General features: G+C 47.0%; 1 protein-coding gene across 1 annotated transcript in view; it reads right to left on the bottom strand.

The window, feature by feature from the left end:
• Nucleotides 1–19,825, bottom strand: part of Adam19 (ADAM metallopeptidase domain 19) — an 88,175-nt gene that overhangs the window by 45,773 nt on the left and 22,577 nt on the right. Inside the window, 1 exon segment of the mRNA XM_051168237.1 lies at nucleotides 5,114–5,192. Within this exon segment, the coding sequence (XP_051024194.1) occupies nucleotides 5,114–5,192 (79 nt within the window).

Raw genomic sequence — 19,825 nt, 5'->3', positions numbered from 1 at the left:
CCTCCCTCCCTCCCTCCTTCCCTCCCTTCCTCCCTCCTTTCCTTCTTTTTGTTTTTTTGAGACAGGGTCTCTCTGTGTAATCACTCTGGTTGTCCTGGACTCACTTTGTAGACCAGGCCAGCCTCGAACTCACAGAGATTCACCTGCCTCTGCCTCCGGAGTGCTAGGATCAAAAGCATGCACCACCAGGCCCAGCCCTAATGTCAGTGTCTTAAACCGACTTCCCAAACACCCTAAGACTGAGCAGCAATCATAAATGCTCAGGCTTTCCCTACATGGCAAACAGCCTAACAGTCTCGCCTCCAGACGGTGCTGTTTCCAGTTGTTCCCTTGGGGGGGGGGGGGGATCCAGAAGGCAAACCCATGTGACTGAGTCTACTTCTCTCCCAGCTCCAGTCCTGAAGACAGCCTGGGAATTATTTTGTCCCCCCCCCCCCCCCGCCCCAGAGCTGAGGACTGAACCCAGGGCCTTGCGCTTGCTACGCAAGCACTCTACCACTGAGCTAAATCCCCAACCCCTCAGCCTGGAAATTAAACTGAGGCATTTTGGCATAGCCAGGCCAGCCTTAAAGCCAGGTTCCCACATCTGCCAGCAGGATAAATGATTTCTCTGCCTTTCCACATCTTTAGCTTCCAACCTCAGAGTGGCCATGAGAGTCCTGTACACAAAGGAGCTAGCTAGACTGTCCCCAAGCCCAGAATGATAGACAATAAACCTCAGTGGCCATGTTTTCATTAAATTCTTTCACTAACAATAAAACATGGCCTTGGGAGACCCAAAAGCCCACCAAAAGGGCTGACCCAAATCCACCTCTATGGTTTCTGCTCTGCATCTTATTTATGTGAGCCTTGCAGCTGTAACAAGAAGCCCAAGCAAAGCCCCATTCAACCTGGCCTACTTCTCTGGACCACAGGTGCCCTTTCACGTACCAAAGATCTGTTGGCAAGCAGTGGTGGGCATCTACCCATTCATTCGGACACAGGAATGAAGAGGGACGGCAGCAGCCTCCTCTTGGCATCAAAGTCTCCTGGACTTTAAACAGGTCAGACTTTGAGCTTCATGTGAGTACAAAGGAAAACCACTGGGATAGGAGGTCATTCCCCGGCAACTAGGAAGACAGGTGACATACGCAGTCCGACTTCTAGCCAAAGGCCATTACTGCTTTCCAGCACACCTAGGAAGGCAGGCAATGTATGCACAGCCCAGCTTCTAGCCAAGGGTCCCACTGCTTTCAAAGGCCAGCACCTGTCATGTGGCTTCCCCATCTGTCCCTGGGCCAGGGGAACTAAAGGCAGATCGTCAACAATCAAGTTCTGACACTGGTCCTTAGAACTCGGCAGAGCACTGACAATGAGTGGGGCCAGTTCTCCCTGGGAGAGGGGCCAGGCCTTCGTAAGGAGAACAGGGCTCATTGACAGTGGAATGACAGAGAGTCAAGCATTGAGAAGTGTAGGTCAAGCCGGGCATGGTGGCGCACATCTTTAATCCCAGCACTCAGGAGGCAGAGGCAGGCTGATCACTGTGAGTTCAAGGCTAGCCTGGTCTACAAAGTGAGTCCAGGACAGCCAAGGCTACACAGAGAGACCCTGTCTCAAAAAAACCAAAGAGAGAGTGGGGGGGGGGTAGATGAAACAGTTTTAAAATGCTAGTTCCTTCACAAGCAGTGAGAAATTAGACCCAGAAGTGGCTAGGAAGACACCGCACACCTCTTTGGTTCTCTGGTTGATGGCTGCAATGTGCACACCCCCTGTGCTCTCAGCAATGGCATGCTCTACAACTGTCACATGCTCTGTAATTTACAGAGGCCACTAGCACATGTGACCAGGGTACCTACCACTTACTCTTAGTAACTAGGAGCCAGTAGGCTCTTACTAGTTTTTATTTTAATCCTGGCCACAGCCCTATGAGGCAGTTATGACTCACAGGTTACAAGGGAAACTAAAGGTTAGTTGAAAGGATCTCAGCTTTTGGGCTAAGATAGGCTGTAAAGAACTTTAGTGACACAGTGAAGCGAAGACGTGTAGCCCAGCAACTTGGCCCTGTACCCCATCTTCTTCTATTCCTAACCAAGGCAGATAGGTACTTGACTGAATTCTCTTTTACCCTCTAGCAACCAAGGGGCAAAGCTCTAGGCTGAGCCTTGCCACTTAAGCATAGGCAGGTTACTTTCCCCCTTTTGAATCCCCTCATCCGTAAAGCATGGGGTTAGAAATGGAATTTAGAAGTCCCCATGAAAGCCAAGGGATCATCTTACCCTTCCATAGCACTGAGTCAGTGATCAGCATATCTAATTTTTGAGATTAAAAAAAAAAAAAAAAAGAATGTGGTATGGTCCTAAGGGTTGATTAAGGTCACACAGCTAGTGAGAGCCAAGACCGCAGCCCTGGCTTCAGATCCCAAACCCTGTAAGTCTTGCTGTTGGAACATACTCCGAGACCTGTTCCCCCAGTAACTTGACCTAGATTAGAGCTGTCACCTACAGGCCTGGCTAACAAGTCTTGATGAGAGTCCCAGAACGCCTGCTAAGTTTGAAGACAGGGTACAGTCCTCAGCATTTAGGCCAAAGGCAGCTACGGGTTATTCCAGTCTCATTTCTCCTTGATTTCTTAGTTTCCAAATGAGAAAACTGACTGGGAGCCCCCTGGGCCTGGGTGGGGACTTTGCAAGAATCCAGCAGTGGTGGATGGAAGAAAACAATGCTCTTGGCCCATGGCTCAGTAAGGATGTGCTTTAGCCAGCAAGGCCTTCAGGAAGGAGGAGGATCCAGGAGGCCAAGGGACATTGCCTCCCACAGTTCTTCTCTGAAAGATCCTTCTTAACACATCTCTGCTTGGTGCACAGTGCTTGGTGCACAGCTTAGAGCACAAAGAAAAAGTCAGGATCAGCCATGAAGTCATGGCATTCTGCAGCGTTTCCGGCTGAGGGGGCCACCCGGAGGCTTTCACAGCAGGAAGCATGAGCTCATAGTAAACTTGTGCACTGAGACCCATTCTAGAGTTGTGGGTATGGCGGTGGGAGGGGCTGAGCTCGGAGGAGGCTGATTCGGTGAAACTGTGATGGCCCTGGGCCTTCTCCAACATGGCACTTACCCAGCCCCCCCCCCCCCCCCCCCCCCCCCCGCCCCCCCCCCCCCCCGCAACCGTTCCTATTCCCAAGCAGATGTCTGCAGAAGGGAGAAGCCTGGAACAAGGGGCTTTGAGGAGATGTGGGTCGAAGCTGGACAGTTTCCCTGACCCAGCCCAGTTTGCCCACTGCTGTCCCCGGCCACACTTCCAACTTCTTTCCCACCCAGGAAAGCCTTGGGAAGAAGTTCCATTGACCTTCGCATCCAGCAGCCCAACAGAGCATCCTCGACTCCCTCCAGCTACCCAGCTACTCCGCTGTAGACCTCTTGAGAGCTGTGGTACTTCCTAATGCTGCGACCCTTTAATACAATTCCTCACGTCGTGGGGACCCCAGCCATAGAATTTATTTTCCTTGCTACTTCATGACTGCAACTTTGCTACTCTCATAAATCACAATGTAAATATCTCTGAAGACAAGGGTTTGCCAAAGGGGTTGCCACCCACAGGTTGAAAGCCACTGTCTAAGATGAATGCAAAATTAAAAGACCCATCCTTTCCCAATTCCAGGGAGTCTAATAAACTTAGCTAGCCTGCTAGTAACTGACAGTGGCTATCTTATTAGATATTTGAAGCGTGGGTTACATGGCGATCTAATCCATGGGTACTCTTAGAGGAACTCTCCAGTTCTCCCCCGCGTCATACATCAGATTTCTTGCCTCTTAGAAGCACAAACACAATGTAGTTCATGCGCGCCCCCGTCCTATGCTGTCTCATGAGCCCAGGTTCAGAAGCCTCGGTCTGGTACAGGGTTTCTCCACTGAGGCACTTCTGGCTTGACTAGGTCTGGATAAGTCTATTGTGAGGTTGTGCCCTGTGTACTAAAGGATGCTTTCACAGCATCCCTGGCCTCTGCCCATGAGATGCTAGCAGCATGCAACAAGCAGCATTGCCTCCAAACATTTCTAAGTGCACCCTGAAGGCAAAGAAAAAAAAAAAAAAAAGAATCACTCCTTCTGCTTTAGATCCGCTGCTCTGAGCCTGTGAGTTCTAACAGAAATCACTGTGGGAAGGGCTGACAAATCCTGCCACAGGTAGGACTTACTCCCTTAAATGTCCACCAGTAGGATATGATGAAATAAATTAAGATGTAAAACTATTTTCAAAGTAATAACCCTTTGATGATGTGCAAAACTTTCCTACTATAAACAACACTGAAGGGGAAATGTCCAGCAATAAGACAAGAGGAAAAAAATTTTAAAGCTTGATAGAGCATAGAGGTGGTGGCACACACCTTTAATCCCAGCACTCAGTAGGCAAAGGCAGGCTAATCTTGAGTTCAAGACCAGCCTGGCCTACAGAGCAAGTTCCAGGACAGCCAGGGCTGCACAGAGAAACCCTGTCTCGAAAAACCAAAACCAACAAACAAAAACAACAGCAACAAAGCGCAGTTGCATTAAAAAGATATAATGTTAATACAAATGTGTGAGCACAATGATTAAAACCTTACATTTAAAAAAATATATTTGAGCCGGGCATGGTGACGCATGCCTTTAATCCCAGCACTCGGGAGGCAGAGGCAGGCGAATCTCTAAGTTTGAGGCCAGCCTGGTCTACAAAGCGAGTCCAGGACAGCCAGGGCTGTTACACAGAGATACCCTGTCTCGAAAAACCAAAAATAAATAAATAAATAAATAACTTTAGCACCATCTAATTGGGCAAGATGACAGGATGATGAGTAAATTATTCCTTTTAAAGCTTTTTAATATATGAGTAGTTAACATAGGCGTAATCATATGTGCACTTCCTAATGATTTACATAGATTTTAATCAAGGCTATTTACCCTAACCCTCAAACGTTCCGTATCTGTTTGCTTCGCCATTTTCACTGGCAAAGAACAAGGGACAGCCATGAGACAACAGAGTTTGCTTTTGCTTTGGGTCTTCAGTGAGGGGAAGCAAGCCCTTCAGAGAAGGGACCACCTCAACCACATATTTATTTCCACCCAGCCAGGGCAGCCGATGTAGGACATGCATCTATGTGACTGACCTCAGATTTCAGCGTGGTGGTCTGAGGGCTGCCACTTGCATTGTAGCAGGTTTCTGTGTAGGCCGGAGCAAAGAGGTGCCTGAAAAATAAAATAAGAGCAGACATTTGCACCTTTATTGATAGATTCCACCCACCTGGAGATGGTGGCCAGTGACTTTAACTGAGCCAGGAGATGCTACCCTGATTAGAATAAACTGGTGGTCACTAAGGAACAAAGGAACAGAAAGAAAACCAGGAAGAAGCTTGTCATTGATTACTCCAACCAGATAGATGGAGCTGACGATACCAAAATCAATTATCTCGATTTTTTTTTTTTTTCTGGGTCCTGAGAAAATGTACATGCAAACACATTCACAATATCTCAGGGTCTGGGGACCCTATTGAGAAATTCAACTTATCTTTCCAGTGTTGTATATACTAACTTTTTAGCATGGGCACCTCAATTTTGCTTTAGGAGAATAACCTCTGCTGAATGTTTTTGGTAGGGTTGTCAATCAAGGGGTCCCACCTGGCCCTGGCCTATGCTTTAGGCAAAGCCAATGGAGTGACATTGCAAGGGTCTGGACAGTTGACAGGAATATTTGTAGTTCACAGAGCTGCTGATGCCAGCGCTTAGCCTTTCTGTGGGTCACATCTCCTGAGATCCCATAGTTGTCTCTGTCATCATTCCAACAAATTCCCTTTTTCTTTTCTAAATGTAGATATTGTTTTCTCTCTTGTCAAAGGCCCTTTGAAGCTGAGATTAAGAATCCCTCACCAAAGGCTAGGAGATACAGGAAAGGTTCCTAGAATTTCTCTAAAATGAAAATAGAAAAAAAGAAAAATGAAAGAACCGAACAGCTGTTTCAACTGACAGAACCGATCCCCAGAAAGGCAAGATCAGGGAGTGAAGTTATTTCTGAGTTTTAATGGAACAAAACATCAGAATTCAAGTCTGGCAGAAAGAAATGCATATTTATATGTAAGTGTGAAAAACTAAAGAGGAATTAGTTGCGGGTATTTCAGAAATATATGTATTCTCAAGTCCATTTTAATGAAAAAACTGAGTGATGTGCCCTAAGTCCATGCATTGAAAACAACTGGCAAGGCAGGAGTCCACTGTAAATGGCAATGTTCCCAGAGAAAGGCAGATGTTCCCAACGCAGGTTACATACTGCTGCAATTAAGAAAGACAGAAAACAAAAAAACAAAACAAAACAAAAAACAAATTTATCAAATACTCATTTTGAAAACAGGAAACCTAATTCAAAACTGCGTTTTTAGAAGAAAAACAGGCTGAGGGTAGAAGGACTATCAAAGGAGTCTGGAGAGACAATAGGTTTTGGAAGAGGTGGCATATCCCAGAGGAAGGGACATGGATCCAAAGTCTAGGCTGGACTCTTCCCACCCCAGGATGCAGTCAGGCAGCAGATGCCTCAAGAATTAACATTCAGTGTTGAGGAAAAACAGAGAAACCCAAGAGAGATGTGTAAAGCCAGAAAAATGCAAAGTCCAGCTGGCCCAGAGAAGCACTTAGCTACATGGAAACTTTGGGTCAGCTGCTAACTTGCAGAATGCATCTCCAAATCCATTTCCCTTAGGATCCAGAGATTCCAAGGAGTCATTCATAAGTTTGAAGGGATTCAACAGGAAATCTCACGAGGGCACAGGCCCCACAGCTATGTGTGCTTGTGTCTTCCAGCACTTGCAAGCTTACTAAATACAAGATATAGTTAACTATGGATGGAATTAGTGAGTAAGTCAGCATACCAGGGGCTTGAGGCACGGTCTGGGACAAACGCTTTGATTCCAGCTCTGACCAGCCACTAGCTGGTGTGGGATCCTGGCATCAAGGTCAAAGTCTGGCATTTCCAGATAGCCTCTGAGCTCAGTACAAGATGATGACTCCCTTTCTGAGCTGAGTTCCCTCTCTGCCTGATCTAGGGAACCTCGGATCCTCTAAAGAGGGCCATATAACCCCTCAGGAAGATTACAAGGCCAACCCTTTCCCAGTGCAACTGAGCATGCTAATGAGCTACCTTGGTGTCTTGGCTTTCATCCAATGACTTTGGCCCAAACCTGGAGTTCTTTCCCCGCGCCTATAGGATAATTAAGTACTGATTTTCCCCCTCCTCTCTTATGACAGGGCTGTGTTGTTACATCCATATAAAGTACCCCCAATATCTCTAGCCCCAACACATCAAACACATTCACAGTCAAAACCCCTCCTATTGGCCAAAGTTTTTTAAGTCCCTGGTTTCATGTAGCATGTACCATCACATTTTCACCATGGTCAGCTAAGCGTTGTCATTTATTCTGTGGAAAGAAGACTCCTCTCCTCCCTCAAGAATTCACTGCTGGACCCTCAGGGCTTGACTGCTGCTGGTCAGTCAGCCAGGTGCTGCAGGCTACTTGAGCTTCCCCCATTCATCGGTGTGTCAGCACAGATCCTTGCTGCCTTTTTTCTAATGCCACCCTGCCCACTATAGAGCTGTCTGTGGGAGCAAGTGTTGGCTGTTCCAAAGCAACCATTTTGTCTGCCCAGACTAAATCCAGCTCCGGCCTCTGCCTCTCTCAGAGTCACGGACTCAACCAGGGCAGGGCTTTGTTGCTGCCTGGCTTGGGTTTCTGGGTCCTGAGAGCCATTGGCCCTGTATTTTACCCTTTTCCACCTGGAGCATGCATTTCCAGTTTGGAGTTGGGGGTGTAGGGGGGGGTTGCAGGGGAAGGCAAGCTAAATGCAAATGACAAACTGGGTAGTCTCCCTTTCCTCAGTTTCCCCTTCCCATGAGTAAGGACAATACACCTCCTGAATCAAACAATATAATAATACAGGAAGCAAGCTGAACCTTAATTATGATGGAGTGGACCTGGATAGAAATTAATGGCTATCATCATTGCTTTTACATTATTCTAACTTTCAGAAACAGGGTCTCATGTAGCCCAGGATGGTCATGAACTCATTATATAGCCTAAGATGAGCCCTGAACTTCTGGTCCTTCCATTGCCCCTGCCCAAATGCTAGGATTACAGGTATAGATGTATTACAGCACACCCTGTTTTATAGGGTGCTAAGCCCAGGGCTTCATGAGCACCAGGCAGTAGTCTTAGCAATGGAGCCACATTCCCTAGCTCCTCACTATTGCTTTTAACAAGGTTTAAGAAAAATGAATGGATTTTACGTGTGTCTCTAACTCTCCTCAGCTATTAATTCACTCCATATATCACTTAAGGGAAAAGATGAAAAGCAATTAGCTCATTCCTATGGTCTATTTCCTGGGTCATTTCTGCAGACTGCATAATGGATGGTTGGTTGAGAGTTCAGAGTTTAATGGTGTACCCTGGGTGTCAGTGAAGAGATGTAAATTTTCCCACAGGAAATACACTTGAGGTAAATACACTCTAAGCTTATTCGGGGTCTTAACGGGGGGTGGGGGGGTGGGGATGGAGGAGTGGGGGATGGATTCACTTATCCAGCAGCAGCATTAAAATGAACCAAAGTGGGTAGGGTGGCGGGTGAGCCAAAAAGAGCAATTCAAACTGAGCCTTTGAGGTGTCCACATGCTTACAGGCTCCTAAGCACACATGCTCAGAAGACAGCTTTTCTGCAGCTTATTTGGGCACCTGCCCTCATTAGCTTGGGGATTCTTGGAGCCTCAGCATTTTAAGAACCTTAAAAAAAAATCAAATAGATTTCTCACCAGACTACATATTCCCTTGAAAGCAGGGACCACAAATGTCTTTAAAAGCTCCTTCTAGTTCCCAAAGCAGGCAAGACACATGTATTCCGAATAAATGGAGGCAAGAATTAATGAGTTAATGAATTAATGAAACTTCGAGAGATCAGCAGCTCCTAAATCTATCCACTCCACTTCTGACCACACGTCCTCTGTAGTTAAAATTCTCACCCTCAATTAAAAATGACCTCTCTGCATCCAGCACCCACTGGCTTCACTCTGTCCATTGAATCTGAATCTCAGCAGAACTGTGGTGATGCAGCCCTTGGGAGGCAGAAGCAGGCAGATCTCTGTGAGTTCAAGGCCAGCCTAGTCTACATAGTGAATTCCAGGACATCCAGGGCTGTTAACCAGAAAAAAGAAACTGTCTCTAAAAACAATTCAAGCTGGGTGTGGTAGCTCATGTCTTTAATCTCAGCACTGGGGAGGCAGAGGCAGGCAGATCACTGTGAGTTCGAGGCCAGCCTGGTCTACAAAGCAAGTCCAGGACAGCCAAGGCTAACAGAGAGACCTTGTCTCGAAAAAACAAAAAACAAAACAAAACAAAAAGGAGAGAAAAGAAAAAGGGAGAGATAAAGAAAAGAAAAAAGAAAAAAAAGAAAGAAACAAAAAATTTAAATGTAAGTTAGAATCCAAGAAGATGGCTCAGGAAGTAACAGGCTCCTTGTGGAAGAGTGAAGGCCTGATTCCTAGCAGTCAAGTAAAGAAAGTCTGACATAGCAGCACGTGTCTGCTAACCTTAGGGCTACAGAAAACGAGACACGAGGATCCCTGGAACTTGCAAGCCAGCCAGTATAACAGAAATCAGTGAGCGACTCCATGAACAGTCCTGTCTCAAAAACTAAGGTGGAGACCAATAGAGAAAAATCCTGACCTCTGGTACCACACAAACAGGTACGCAAGCATACACCACACCCAAAATGCACCACACCGCAGACCTACTGCATCAAAAAGAAACTGAGGCTGGAGCCCAGCCTCCTGTCTCAACAAGTCTCCCCTCCAGGTAATCCTGATGCAAGGGCAAACCCTGAACCAACACCATAAACCACAACTTACAGAGAAAACTTCAGAAATGTGTGTGCATGCGTGACTGTCCAAGTCCCCTCACCTTCCTGCCTCCCCCACATCCTGGACTGATGCAAGCCTACTACCCACCCACGTCAACGCTAGCTCACACTGCTTTTGCATATTCACAGCATACCCAAAAGAAGCCAGGTCACTGTAAGTGAACACAAGGCTGGTGGAGCCACGCTCCGTGTCACGTCTGCGAGCTGGACCCTTAGAACTGGGTCACTGCCTTGACTCTGTGGGATGAACACATGATACTAAACCACTGCCTGGAACTTGTACATCAAATGCAATTTGGCGATGATGACAATGGCCCTGACCTGATATACTTCGTCATGATCAGGGCAATTCTGCCCTCTTGGATATGAATGTCTGCAGAGAAGAGCCATAGAATAAGCTAAGCCCAGGGCAGGAGCAAGGCAGTAGCTAAGTGAGAGCTTCTGGGCTAGTTCTACCCAAATAACTCTTTCCCTGCATGGGCTATGTATGGGTGAGGGCCAGGAAGGTCCCTCCTACTTGAAGCAAAGGGGACTTGTTTCATCGCCATCTGTACAATTTTACCAAGGGGGAGAAAGCATTGCTTTCAGAGGCTCTCCCCTGGTCCCAGAGAAGGCTGAATATGCCCATGTGCCCAGGCAGGGAGACCCCAGCACTGCTCTCAGGACAAACGTTGCTGTTCATCTTCCCAGAGATGAGACCACATACATGGATGCTGAGTGGCCAGATGTCCCTTCTCCATCTACTTCTTTCTTTCATCTCTCTGATAGGGGGCGGGCTCAGCATGGTGGCAGGAAGCGGTCTCTTACCACTGGCATGCATTAGGGTTTTCAGGAAATGATTTGTGAGTGGAGATCCAGGAAGAGGGAAAGCCTATCCAAGATTCCCACCCTCCCCTCCCCCACTGGCTCTGATAGATAAAACGTTTCTGCTGTACTCTCTTGTCTCGGTACTGTCCATCCTGACCACGGGCAGGCAGGGAGTAGGAGAAGGGGCTCAACTGTGTCACATCATCGTGATCATGGTGACACTAGCAGCTGGCACTGCAGCCTAGAAATAGGGGAAAGCCATCGTCACCAGAGGTCAAAGTCCCTAAACAAAACCTCCATTTTGGGACTAGAGAGATGGCTAAGTGCTTCAAGTCACTTGCTGCTCTTGTAGAAGACATAGGTTAGGTTCCCAGCACCCACATGGTGCCTCACAACGGTCTGAGACTCCAGTTCCAGGAGGATCAGACACCCTGTCCTGGCCTCTGCAGGCACCAGGCATGCAGATTGTGAACATGTAAAATAGACAGGCAAATACTCATCCACATAAAAAAGAAAAACAAACAACAACAAAAAGAATTTTGGAGGAAGGTCCAACTGTGTTTTCAAATGCTGATTTCATTGGCTTGAGATCCAGTTACCTACCGCCCTGCCATGGGCATTGTTTGAATGTTGAACTGTCTCCTATAACCATATGATGATAAGGAATGTTCCCCAATTATGCCTGGTTGGCTAAATAAAGATGCTGAAGCCTATGACTGAGTAGAAGAGAAAGAGGTGGAATTTTAGGTGCCTGGGCTTGGGTTTAAGGGCGGAGGAAACGTAAGAGAAGAAGGAGGAGGAGGAAGGTGTAGAGAGAAAGGGTCAGGAGAAATAAGATGGCTATAGGAAGAGACTGATGGAGCAGAAGTTGCCAGGGAGCCATCAGATTGGCAAGTGGCTGGCTTTTGTATGAGTTTTTTGTTTGGTTGGTTTTTGGTTTTTCAAGACAGGGTTTCTCTGTGTAGTCTTGGCTGTCCTAGACTCGTTTTGTAGAACAGGCTGGCCTCGAACTCACAGAGATCCACCTGCCTCTGCCTCCCCAGTGCTGGGATGAAAGGCATGTGTCACCACCACCCTGCTTTTATGTGGGTTTTAAAGGTACTAGGATTAGAATAGCTCAGAATTTGCCCAACATAGTGCTTACAGCTTAAAATTAAATCATAGACTCTCTGTGTCAGTCATTGGGGAACTAGCTGGTAAAAGAAAACTACTGCCTTAATAATTTACTGTATTGATTAACATAGAAAGAATAATTCTTCTTTCTACAACAAAAGAACCTTCTGAAGCCAACCGAAGAAATTAAGCTATACGCCGCACCTCATCATTTCTAGGCACTCTCTTGGGAAGAACAGAATTCGCCATGGCAACCTGAAACCACTAGAGTAGCCAAGCCCCAAAGCTTGTAGCTTGCAAACAGCTCTAATGAGACATCCCTAAGGCTCATGGCCTTCACAAGCCTGCCACCACTCTTACAGAATTAGTTCATCTCAGTTCCAGAACTATTTGTGGACATTAGTTTCAAATGATTCTCTTAGCTAAAACAAACAAACAAACCAACCCTCTCTGGAGGGTAGAGCAGAGCCTGAGATAAGTCTACACAGCACCCTCTTGGTGCTCAGCTCAGCTCAGCCTTCCTCTAGCATCGGATAAGCAAACTGGTACAAAGCAATAACAGTTCCCAAACTACCCTGAAGATAGCCTCTTCCCATGCGCTCAGCACACAGTTCTTTGCTCCCTCCCAGTCTATTTTTACTGCTGCCCTCCCCCCTTGTGTCTCTAGTCCTTTCTGACAGTATTCAAGTGTCTGTCTGTACACACAGAGTTGCAGACTTGATTCTCCCCATCACTTGACATTGGGGGGATGGGGGGTGGGGACAGTCCTCACCCTGTCCGAGTTTGTCATGTGGCTGCCTTTCTTTTTTTTCCCCTCACACTCTTTTAAGTCACTGACTCTGGCCCAATCACTCTACAACACCAGGAAAAGCTGTGAAAAAGAAAATACAGATGCCCAGAATCCACCTGGCCCCACGGAGAATGATATTCTCTAAGCAGCCAGTAAGAAATCTGCATCTTTTTTTTTTTTTTAAATCTGCATCTTTAATGGGTTTTCCAAGTGATGCTTTTTTTTTCAGGCTCTGGGAGCTTTCCTGCTCTGCTAGGTTTCTGTTTAACTTTTTAACCTTCTGACTTCCCTTCCCAGCCTTCTACTCACCTCCCTACGAACAACCTAGAAATAAATAGGTATTGCTTTATGTGAGGGTTTAAAAAAAAAAATCTATCGATGGTAGCATACCAGCCCACCAGAGAGGGAACCAATAATGACCTTGCTTTTGACACTGCACTAGGACATCGTCTACATGTGTGTCCAGCTGTATTCCTAGCTATGTGGCCAGAAGAGTGCTGAATGTGCACGCCTTGTCTGCACCCAGAAGCCTTTGGGTTGAGTCCCAGCTGCACTGGACTGTCCTTCCAAGTCATGAAACAAGGGCAAGGATGACTGTGGTTCCTTTTAATCTCACACTAGGACTGTGGGGGAAGGGAGAACCTCTGTCCAGACTCAGACTCTAGGAGGCCTACCTAAGCTTCTCTGGACTCCACAAAATGCCCTAGCTTCAGTGTGCTACTCACAGTGAATTAGGGTGGCTCTCACACAGCCCTGTAAAACCAGACGCTCATGCGTAAAGGCTTTAGTGAAAGACTAGAACTGCAAATATTTCCATGCAGTAGAAAAAATAACCCCAGGTATCCATTAAATGTAAATAGTGTCACCCAGGCCTCCCAGGTACAGGACATATGGCTGAAAATCAGAAAGAAAATACAGATGCCTGTGCTAGTTCTTATTTTGGACAAAATAAAAAAAAAATCATATTTATTATTTTCTTTTATTTTGGGTTTCTAAAAGGGTACTGGTTTTGGTCTCCAAAAGCAAGTTACTGTTTTATCGTCCTTCAAGTGTAACCAGTTTGTATCCAATTTAACAACTGTAGCTCAGCAATCCTTTTCCACCGCACATTGAATATCTCTAATCCAAAATGTTTGGGAACTAAGTGTCCTGGGTAGCAGACATATCGATTGCAATGATGGGAGTGAAAGCCCAGGTGTCATAGATATTGGGCAAGTGCTCTACCATCAAGCTACGGCCACAGCACCCCAGGTTTCCATTAAGGGGAAACGATGTGCCTAGGGTTCCCTGGCACAGGAAGTATGGCTGAAAAGCAGAAAGTTTTATCCTAATGAAATGGCCTGTGCTAGCTCACATTTCGGAAAAAAATGAAATATTCTTATGTATTCTTTTTGTTTGCTTCTCCACAAGGGTAAAAGTACGGAGGAAAAGACAACTAAGAGATGTTTCAGAACCAAGTTTTCCAAACCAGCACTCTGCGTGGTCTCCCTCTGACTCTCAGGGAATGGAAACAGATTTGCAAAGGGCTCAGCCCCACTGCCAAATAAGGCACTGATGCGTCCAGGGGCACACAAGCACCAGCATTCCTTTGTGAGGGAGCAGAAGGTCCCCCCCCCCCCCAAGGCTGGGTTGCTCCTATGGTAAAAGAGCTGAGCCCTTCTCCCAGCCAAGGACTTCCTTGAGTGAGGCTCCTGTTGGCTAAGGGACCAAGTTCCAAAGTAACCCTAAGAAACAAGATGGTGACACCCACCAGCCCGGCTCTCAAAAAGCCAGAATTATGGGTACGTTGTCTTTAGCTTCCTGTTAAGGACATCTCTAAACGAGGCACTAAAACAACAGTCCTCCTCACCACCTGCTTCCCACCATGTCTTCTGGTTTCCTCTGACTAGCTCCCAGTCCTCCGGGTTGTTTTTATGCTGTGCTTAAGGGACGTCTGGATAATCACTGTTTATCCATTAGCCAGCAGGATCTTTATTTAATCCTCTCCATGCCTCTCTCTCATCTGTGGTGATGAGGACGAGTGTCCATCTACAAAAATAGGGCCAACGTCTCAGAATCAGGCAAGCTCGGCTGGCAAGAGACCTGAGGAGCCCAGGAAATGGCTGACTGATAAGAGTCTGTGGGTTTGTTTAACGGTGACCTACATAGCCCATCCTGGATGTTTACTGGACTTGGTTAAGAATGGTTTGGGGGGGATGGGGGGGGAGGAAATTATATTTTCTCAGAAATACAAAATTTTAAAGAGCAAGAAATAGTCCCTGACAGCACCTGCATGGTAACCAGTATTTGGTAAATAATCACAATAGTTGTTCATCAGATTAGCTGAAACCACGGGGGCCCGGATGGGAGTATCAGGGAGTCCGTGGAAGTAGAAGTTCAGGGGTACAAATGGGGGAGGGAAGAAGGCTAGGCTGCCATACAATGAAGAAAGACTTTAAGAATGAGTCTCAGGGGTGTAAGGAAAGCTGTCTCCAAGAGATCACCAGACCAGACCTTTGAAGAAATTCGGAAGAGGGGACCAAGCGTATCTGACCCTGAAAAAATAAAGTAGGTCTCTGAAGACCACAAACCCACCTGCCTCAAAGGTGGGTGCCTCTGGTTAAACACTCTAAGCCTGCCTGGGTTTCTTAGCATCTCAGAACAAAAGTGAGTAGCATCAAAACTTGAAAAGCCCTCATGGACCACAGTAAACTACTATCCCAACCTGCCTAGCCACTGGGCCAAGTTCTAAAGATGACAGTGGCCTAATTTGCATTTAGTGAAATCTTCCCACCTCACTGCACTGCTGGCTGGGGGTCCTGGGTATCGATCGGGTCAAGGCACTTGTTCTTAATTAGCCAAATGACTGAGTCATAAGCCAGGACTGGCAGCTCTCACCTCTGATTGTCATAGTTAAGTGACACCTGCATGCACATCACAGGCCCCACCCAGCAGAAGCTCCCAAAGGGCCTATCATCCCTGGATCCTGCCGTCCACACCTTTTCCACTTTTGCATGGGACAGAATTAATACGTACGTCAGGGCGTCTACCACACCAAAACAATCGTGATGGCCTACCCTCTCTGCTCAAGGCTTTCACAAATCAATAATCTGAAAAGAGTAAAAGCAACACACGCACACAGAAGTTTTATTTGCAAGCCAGCAATCTCAGTACACAAGAGTATGTGACACATTGATGGTAGCTAAATCAGAGGAAGGGTGCTCGCCCAGCCTCCTACCTGTTGTGTACGAGAGGCGACGTAAGAGGGTGTAGAAAGCCTGTGTTCTTCACATCCTGATTTCATCAGACACTTACTTTTAAGTGCGTGGGTGTATTCCAGCACCCATATCTGAAACACCACTCATACCACAAATATTGACTAAAGCCAATTATGTGCTAGGGGATTTGTGAGACTTAGCCCTGTGGGGGACCTGCCTCTCTCCCAGGATGAAGATCAGAGGAGGATATCCACAAAAGCACCCGAAAACAGTTGAGCACCCACTGAGGAGCTGACAGGCCTTGTGAAGGCGGGCTTTACCAGCAAGTGCCTGGGTCAGTCCCCATTTCATAACCCACCTTCCTTCCTTCTTAGAATTGGTATGATAACCAATTTCCAGTTTCCTCTAAAAAGCTGTTTATAAAATTATGATGAAGGACTGCATATATGTGTGTCCCTGTGTGTAAGTGGATGGGTGTGGTTATGCGAGTGCTAGCAAATTGGTATGTGTGTGTGCGCACGCGCGCACGCCAAAGGCAAAGCTGGCCTAGACACCGGGAGCTGAGAATCCCTCACTCCACTTTTCTATGCTATGCCACATACCTAAGAATGTACTCTGACCTTTGTATTCATAGGATTTGGTTAAGTCAAGCAATAAAGAGCTTACAGAAACAGGACTCCTGTTAGCCCTCCTAAGCTTAGATAATTCTTTCCTTCGTGACTCAATGTCTCTCCAAAGAAACTCTTTGTCCCAGAATTCCCTTCTCCAGAAAGAAGGATTTGAAAAAAGAAACCATGCTTGACATGATGCAGCTGCTGTAGCCACATAGCCAGCCCATCTGGATCTCTCTCCAGGGAGGCTGATGCAAGAGGAGACTATGAGGCCTCTGCCAGTTTTCTGCAAACAGGCTACCTGGCGGGTGGGGGTAGGGAAGGAATCCATAGGGACACGAGGAAGTCATGGAAGGGACTGGAAAATAGCCTTAAGCCCTTAAGTCACAAAGACAGCAAAAGACCTAGCTTCCATTCAGCTTCCTCAAAAAGCTCAGGACCCTGTAGCCAAGCTCCACCCACTCAATGGTGTTGAGTATTTGGGGGCAATTGTTTGCAACAGTGCCCATATGAGAGACCCAAAAAGGCCCCCAAGTGAAGTCTCTGCTGCTGGATAGGCAGAGGCTGAGCACACGCCTGCTCCAAAAAATGGAGTACTTAGAATTTTAGAAGAGAAAGGGCTGGGGAGATGGCACAGTAGGTAACCGGCTTGCTATGCAAGCACAAGGGCCTGAGTTCAGGTCCCAACATTCACCGAGAGACAGGGAGACAGAAGGATGTCTGGGGCTTGCTGGCCAGGCAGTCTAAACAACTGGCGAGGTCCCAACTTGGTGAGACTCATACAGAAAGACAACTGATGCCAGCCTCTGGCCGCTACATGTGCACAGGCACATGCAATTCCACCCTTCCCCCATGAATACAGACCAAACAAACACACCCTCCCCCGAAATTCACATAAATCAGAGACAACTGGGGTGAGGCAAGTGGTGACGGAAACCCAGGACACGTTTTTCACAACAATTTCCTAAGCAGATCTCACTATGATCCCACGGAAGTGGTGACTATCCAAATGAGGCCGTCATGACCTTCATCTACTGAGGAAACCAAGAGCTGAGTAAGGACTTGGCCTATTCAAGGTCCCACCAAAAGCTAAGGGCAAACCTAGGGACCTGACACCACTGTCCTATTCGCTACTCACACAGAAAATCACATGACGGTTGTTGAACCCATCCACCCTCTCAGCCCATATCTGCCCCATGGCCCAGTCTCCATGACCCCATCTTACAAATCTCTCAACAATCCATCCATCTCTCTCCATATGGGCCACCTTGTCCCCATATCAGACCTAAAACGCACTTGGAGATGCCCTATCTGCCTCTTCTATCATCTTCCACAGCTCTCAAGATAAAAGCCTGCAATGCAAGGCCCTTTGAGAACTCATCCCTATGTCATCCCCACCCCCACCCATGGGCCTGTCTTCATTTCCTTCCTCCTGCTCTGTCCTAACCACAGAGACTATCTTCGCATCTTCCACCTAGTCTTTGGGCCTCTGCTTCTCTTACAAGGACTACATTACATACACTTAACCATCATTGAGCAGACAACATACATCCATATACACCCCACCCACCCAAGCTGTGAGGATGCCATTTTAGCCTGGTGCTCAGACACCTGTAATCCTTGGACTCCCCAGATGTGGGGGACGGTCATTCTAAGACCCCTGAGCTCATAGAAAGAGCTACTCCTTTCTGGCTATAAACTACCTTTTCTAGTAAGACTACTGGTAAAATCAGATTAAAGGCCAGCTGCTTACAAGCAGCAGTTCTGGGAACTTTTTCCTGGCTAACCAGATCTTTTATAACTTCTCTCTCTCTCTCTGGAATTTCTACCCCTTCTGTGATTATAGCAGCTGTAAAGGTAGACACCTGCTGGAGCATTGCACAGTTAGGTATCCATAGCAACCCTCACTTATGCAAATACCCATGCCTGTCCCCCTCCCCCCGTGCCTATAAAAACCCTGTGAAATTTTTCAATAAATGGGGCTTGATCAGAATCCAGACTTGCCCTCATTTCTTCATGTCTCCTGTCCCCCCACTTGTCCGCCCCCTCCACAGGTACCCGTTGAAGACCCTGCGGGCCGGGATACCCAGATACATAGCCAGCTCCCCTTAGATCAGTCCAAGTTCAAAAGATGGAGAGGAAAACGCTTCCCACTCAAGGTACACAGAACAGAGCCAAGTTGTCAAAGATTCCTCAAGCATTTTCTAGATGGTCCACCTGCCTCCCTGGCTGTATGTTTTGCATAAGGCAAGAGAACTCAACTCAAAGGCAAAAGTGGAAGAGTGAAATATTGGGCTGTCTATCACTTGAATCTTCTGGAAGCCCAGATGTAGAAGGAGAAACCAGCTTTCCCTTCCTTAACTTTGACATATCACTAATGAGTTCAAACAATATGGCTACTTAGGGATGCTGGATTCCTAACAGATGATGAAGACTTGCATTCTCCTTGATCCAGCCCAAATATTTATATAGTATCTTCTCATCTGAATTCCTCTCTCTTACCCCGCCCCATTCATCCCTTCTCCCTGTGTCATCCAAGGCTGGCCCTCATCCTCAAAGATTCCCTCTGAGGACCCCATTACAGAGACGCCCTCTCTCCTCTCACTTCTTCAGCATTTTACTCAACTCTGTTTTGTTATTTTTCTCTCCTACAGAGAGCAAAAATACCTGTTCTCATCCCTACACAGCTCCCAACCAACAGCCCTTGAGGAACAGAAAGTTAGCCAAGGCTCAAAGGGGAAATCTAGCAACTGGGTAGAGAAGTGGAGCATTATAAAGTGGTATATACCATATAATACTTTAAAAATACCAACCAAAACATACCACGCCATGGATAAACCTCAAAAACATTAACCTTAGTGAAAGACTCAATTGGGAAAGAGCACAGAGGGCAGACGTGATGGTACATTCTGGTAGTTTTTGCACTTAGCAGTGGAGGCAAGGAGGATTTGGAGCCCACGGCGAGTCCAGCCTGGGCTCCATGAGAAATCACTTCAAAGGGGTGGGTGGGAATAAACAGGAGGAGGAGAAAAGCAAAGGGAGGAGGGAGAACAGGAAAGAGGAGTAGGGGAAGAACAGAGGAAGAGGCAGGCACGTTGCCTAACAATCCTATAAAGCACCCAGATTAGGCAAATCTAGAAACAGCAAGTTGAGGTCTGTGACTTACAGACTGGTGAGGGGAAGAAGGACTGCCTCAGCAGAGCATCTCAAACCAAATGACTCAAAAGCCGGAAGTTTATCATCATAGTGTGGTGCTGGCAGGACCATGTTTCCTCTGATGGCAGCAGACAGAGGGAGGTAGCCATTCCCTGCCTGTTTCCTGGCTTCTGACTTCTCGGTTTACGGCACTGGAACTCTGTTCCTTGCGCGTCTGTATGCCGCCGACTCCCTTTCTATTAGGAATCCAGCTAC

This window comes from Acomys russatus, chromosome 25 (assembly GCF_903995435.1).
Source record: "Acomys russatus chromosome 25, mAcoRus1.1, whole genome shotgun sequence".
Classification (NCBI taxonomy): domain Eukaryota; kingdom Metazoa; phylum Chordata; class Mammalia; order Rodentia; family Muridae; genus Acomys; species Acomys russatus.
This window is presented reverse-complemented; position numbering and strand designations above follow the sequence as displayed.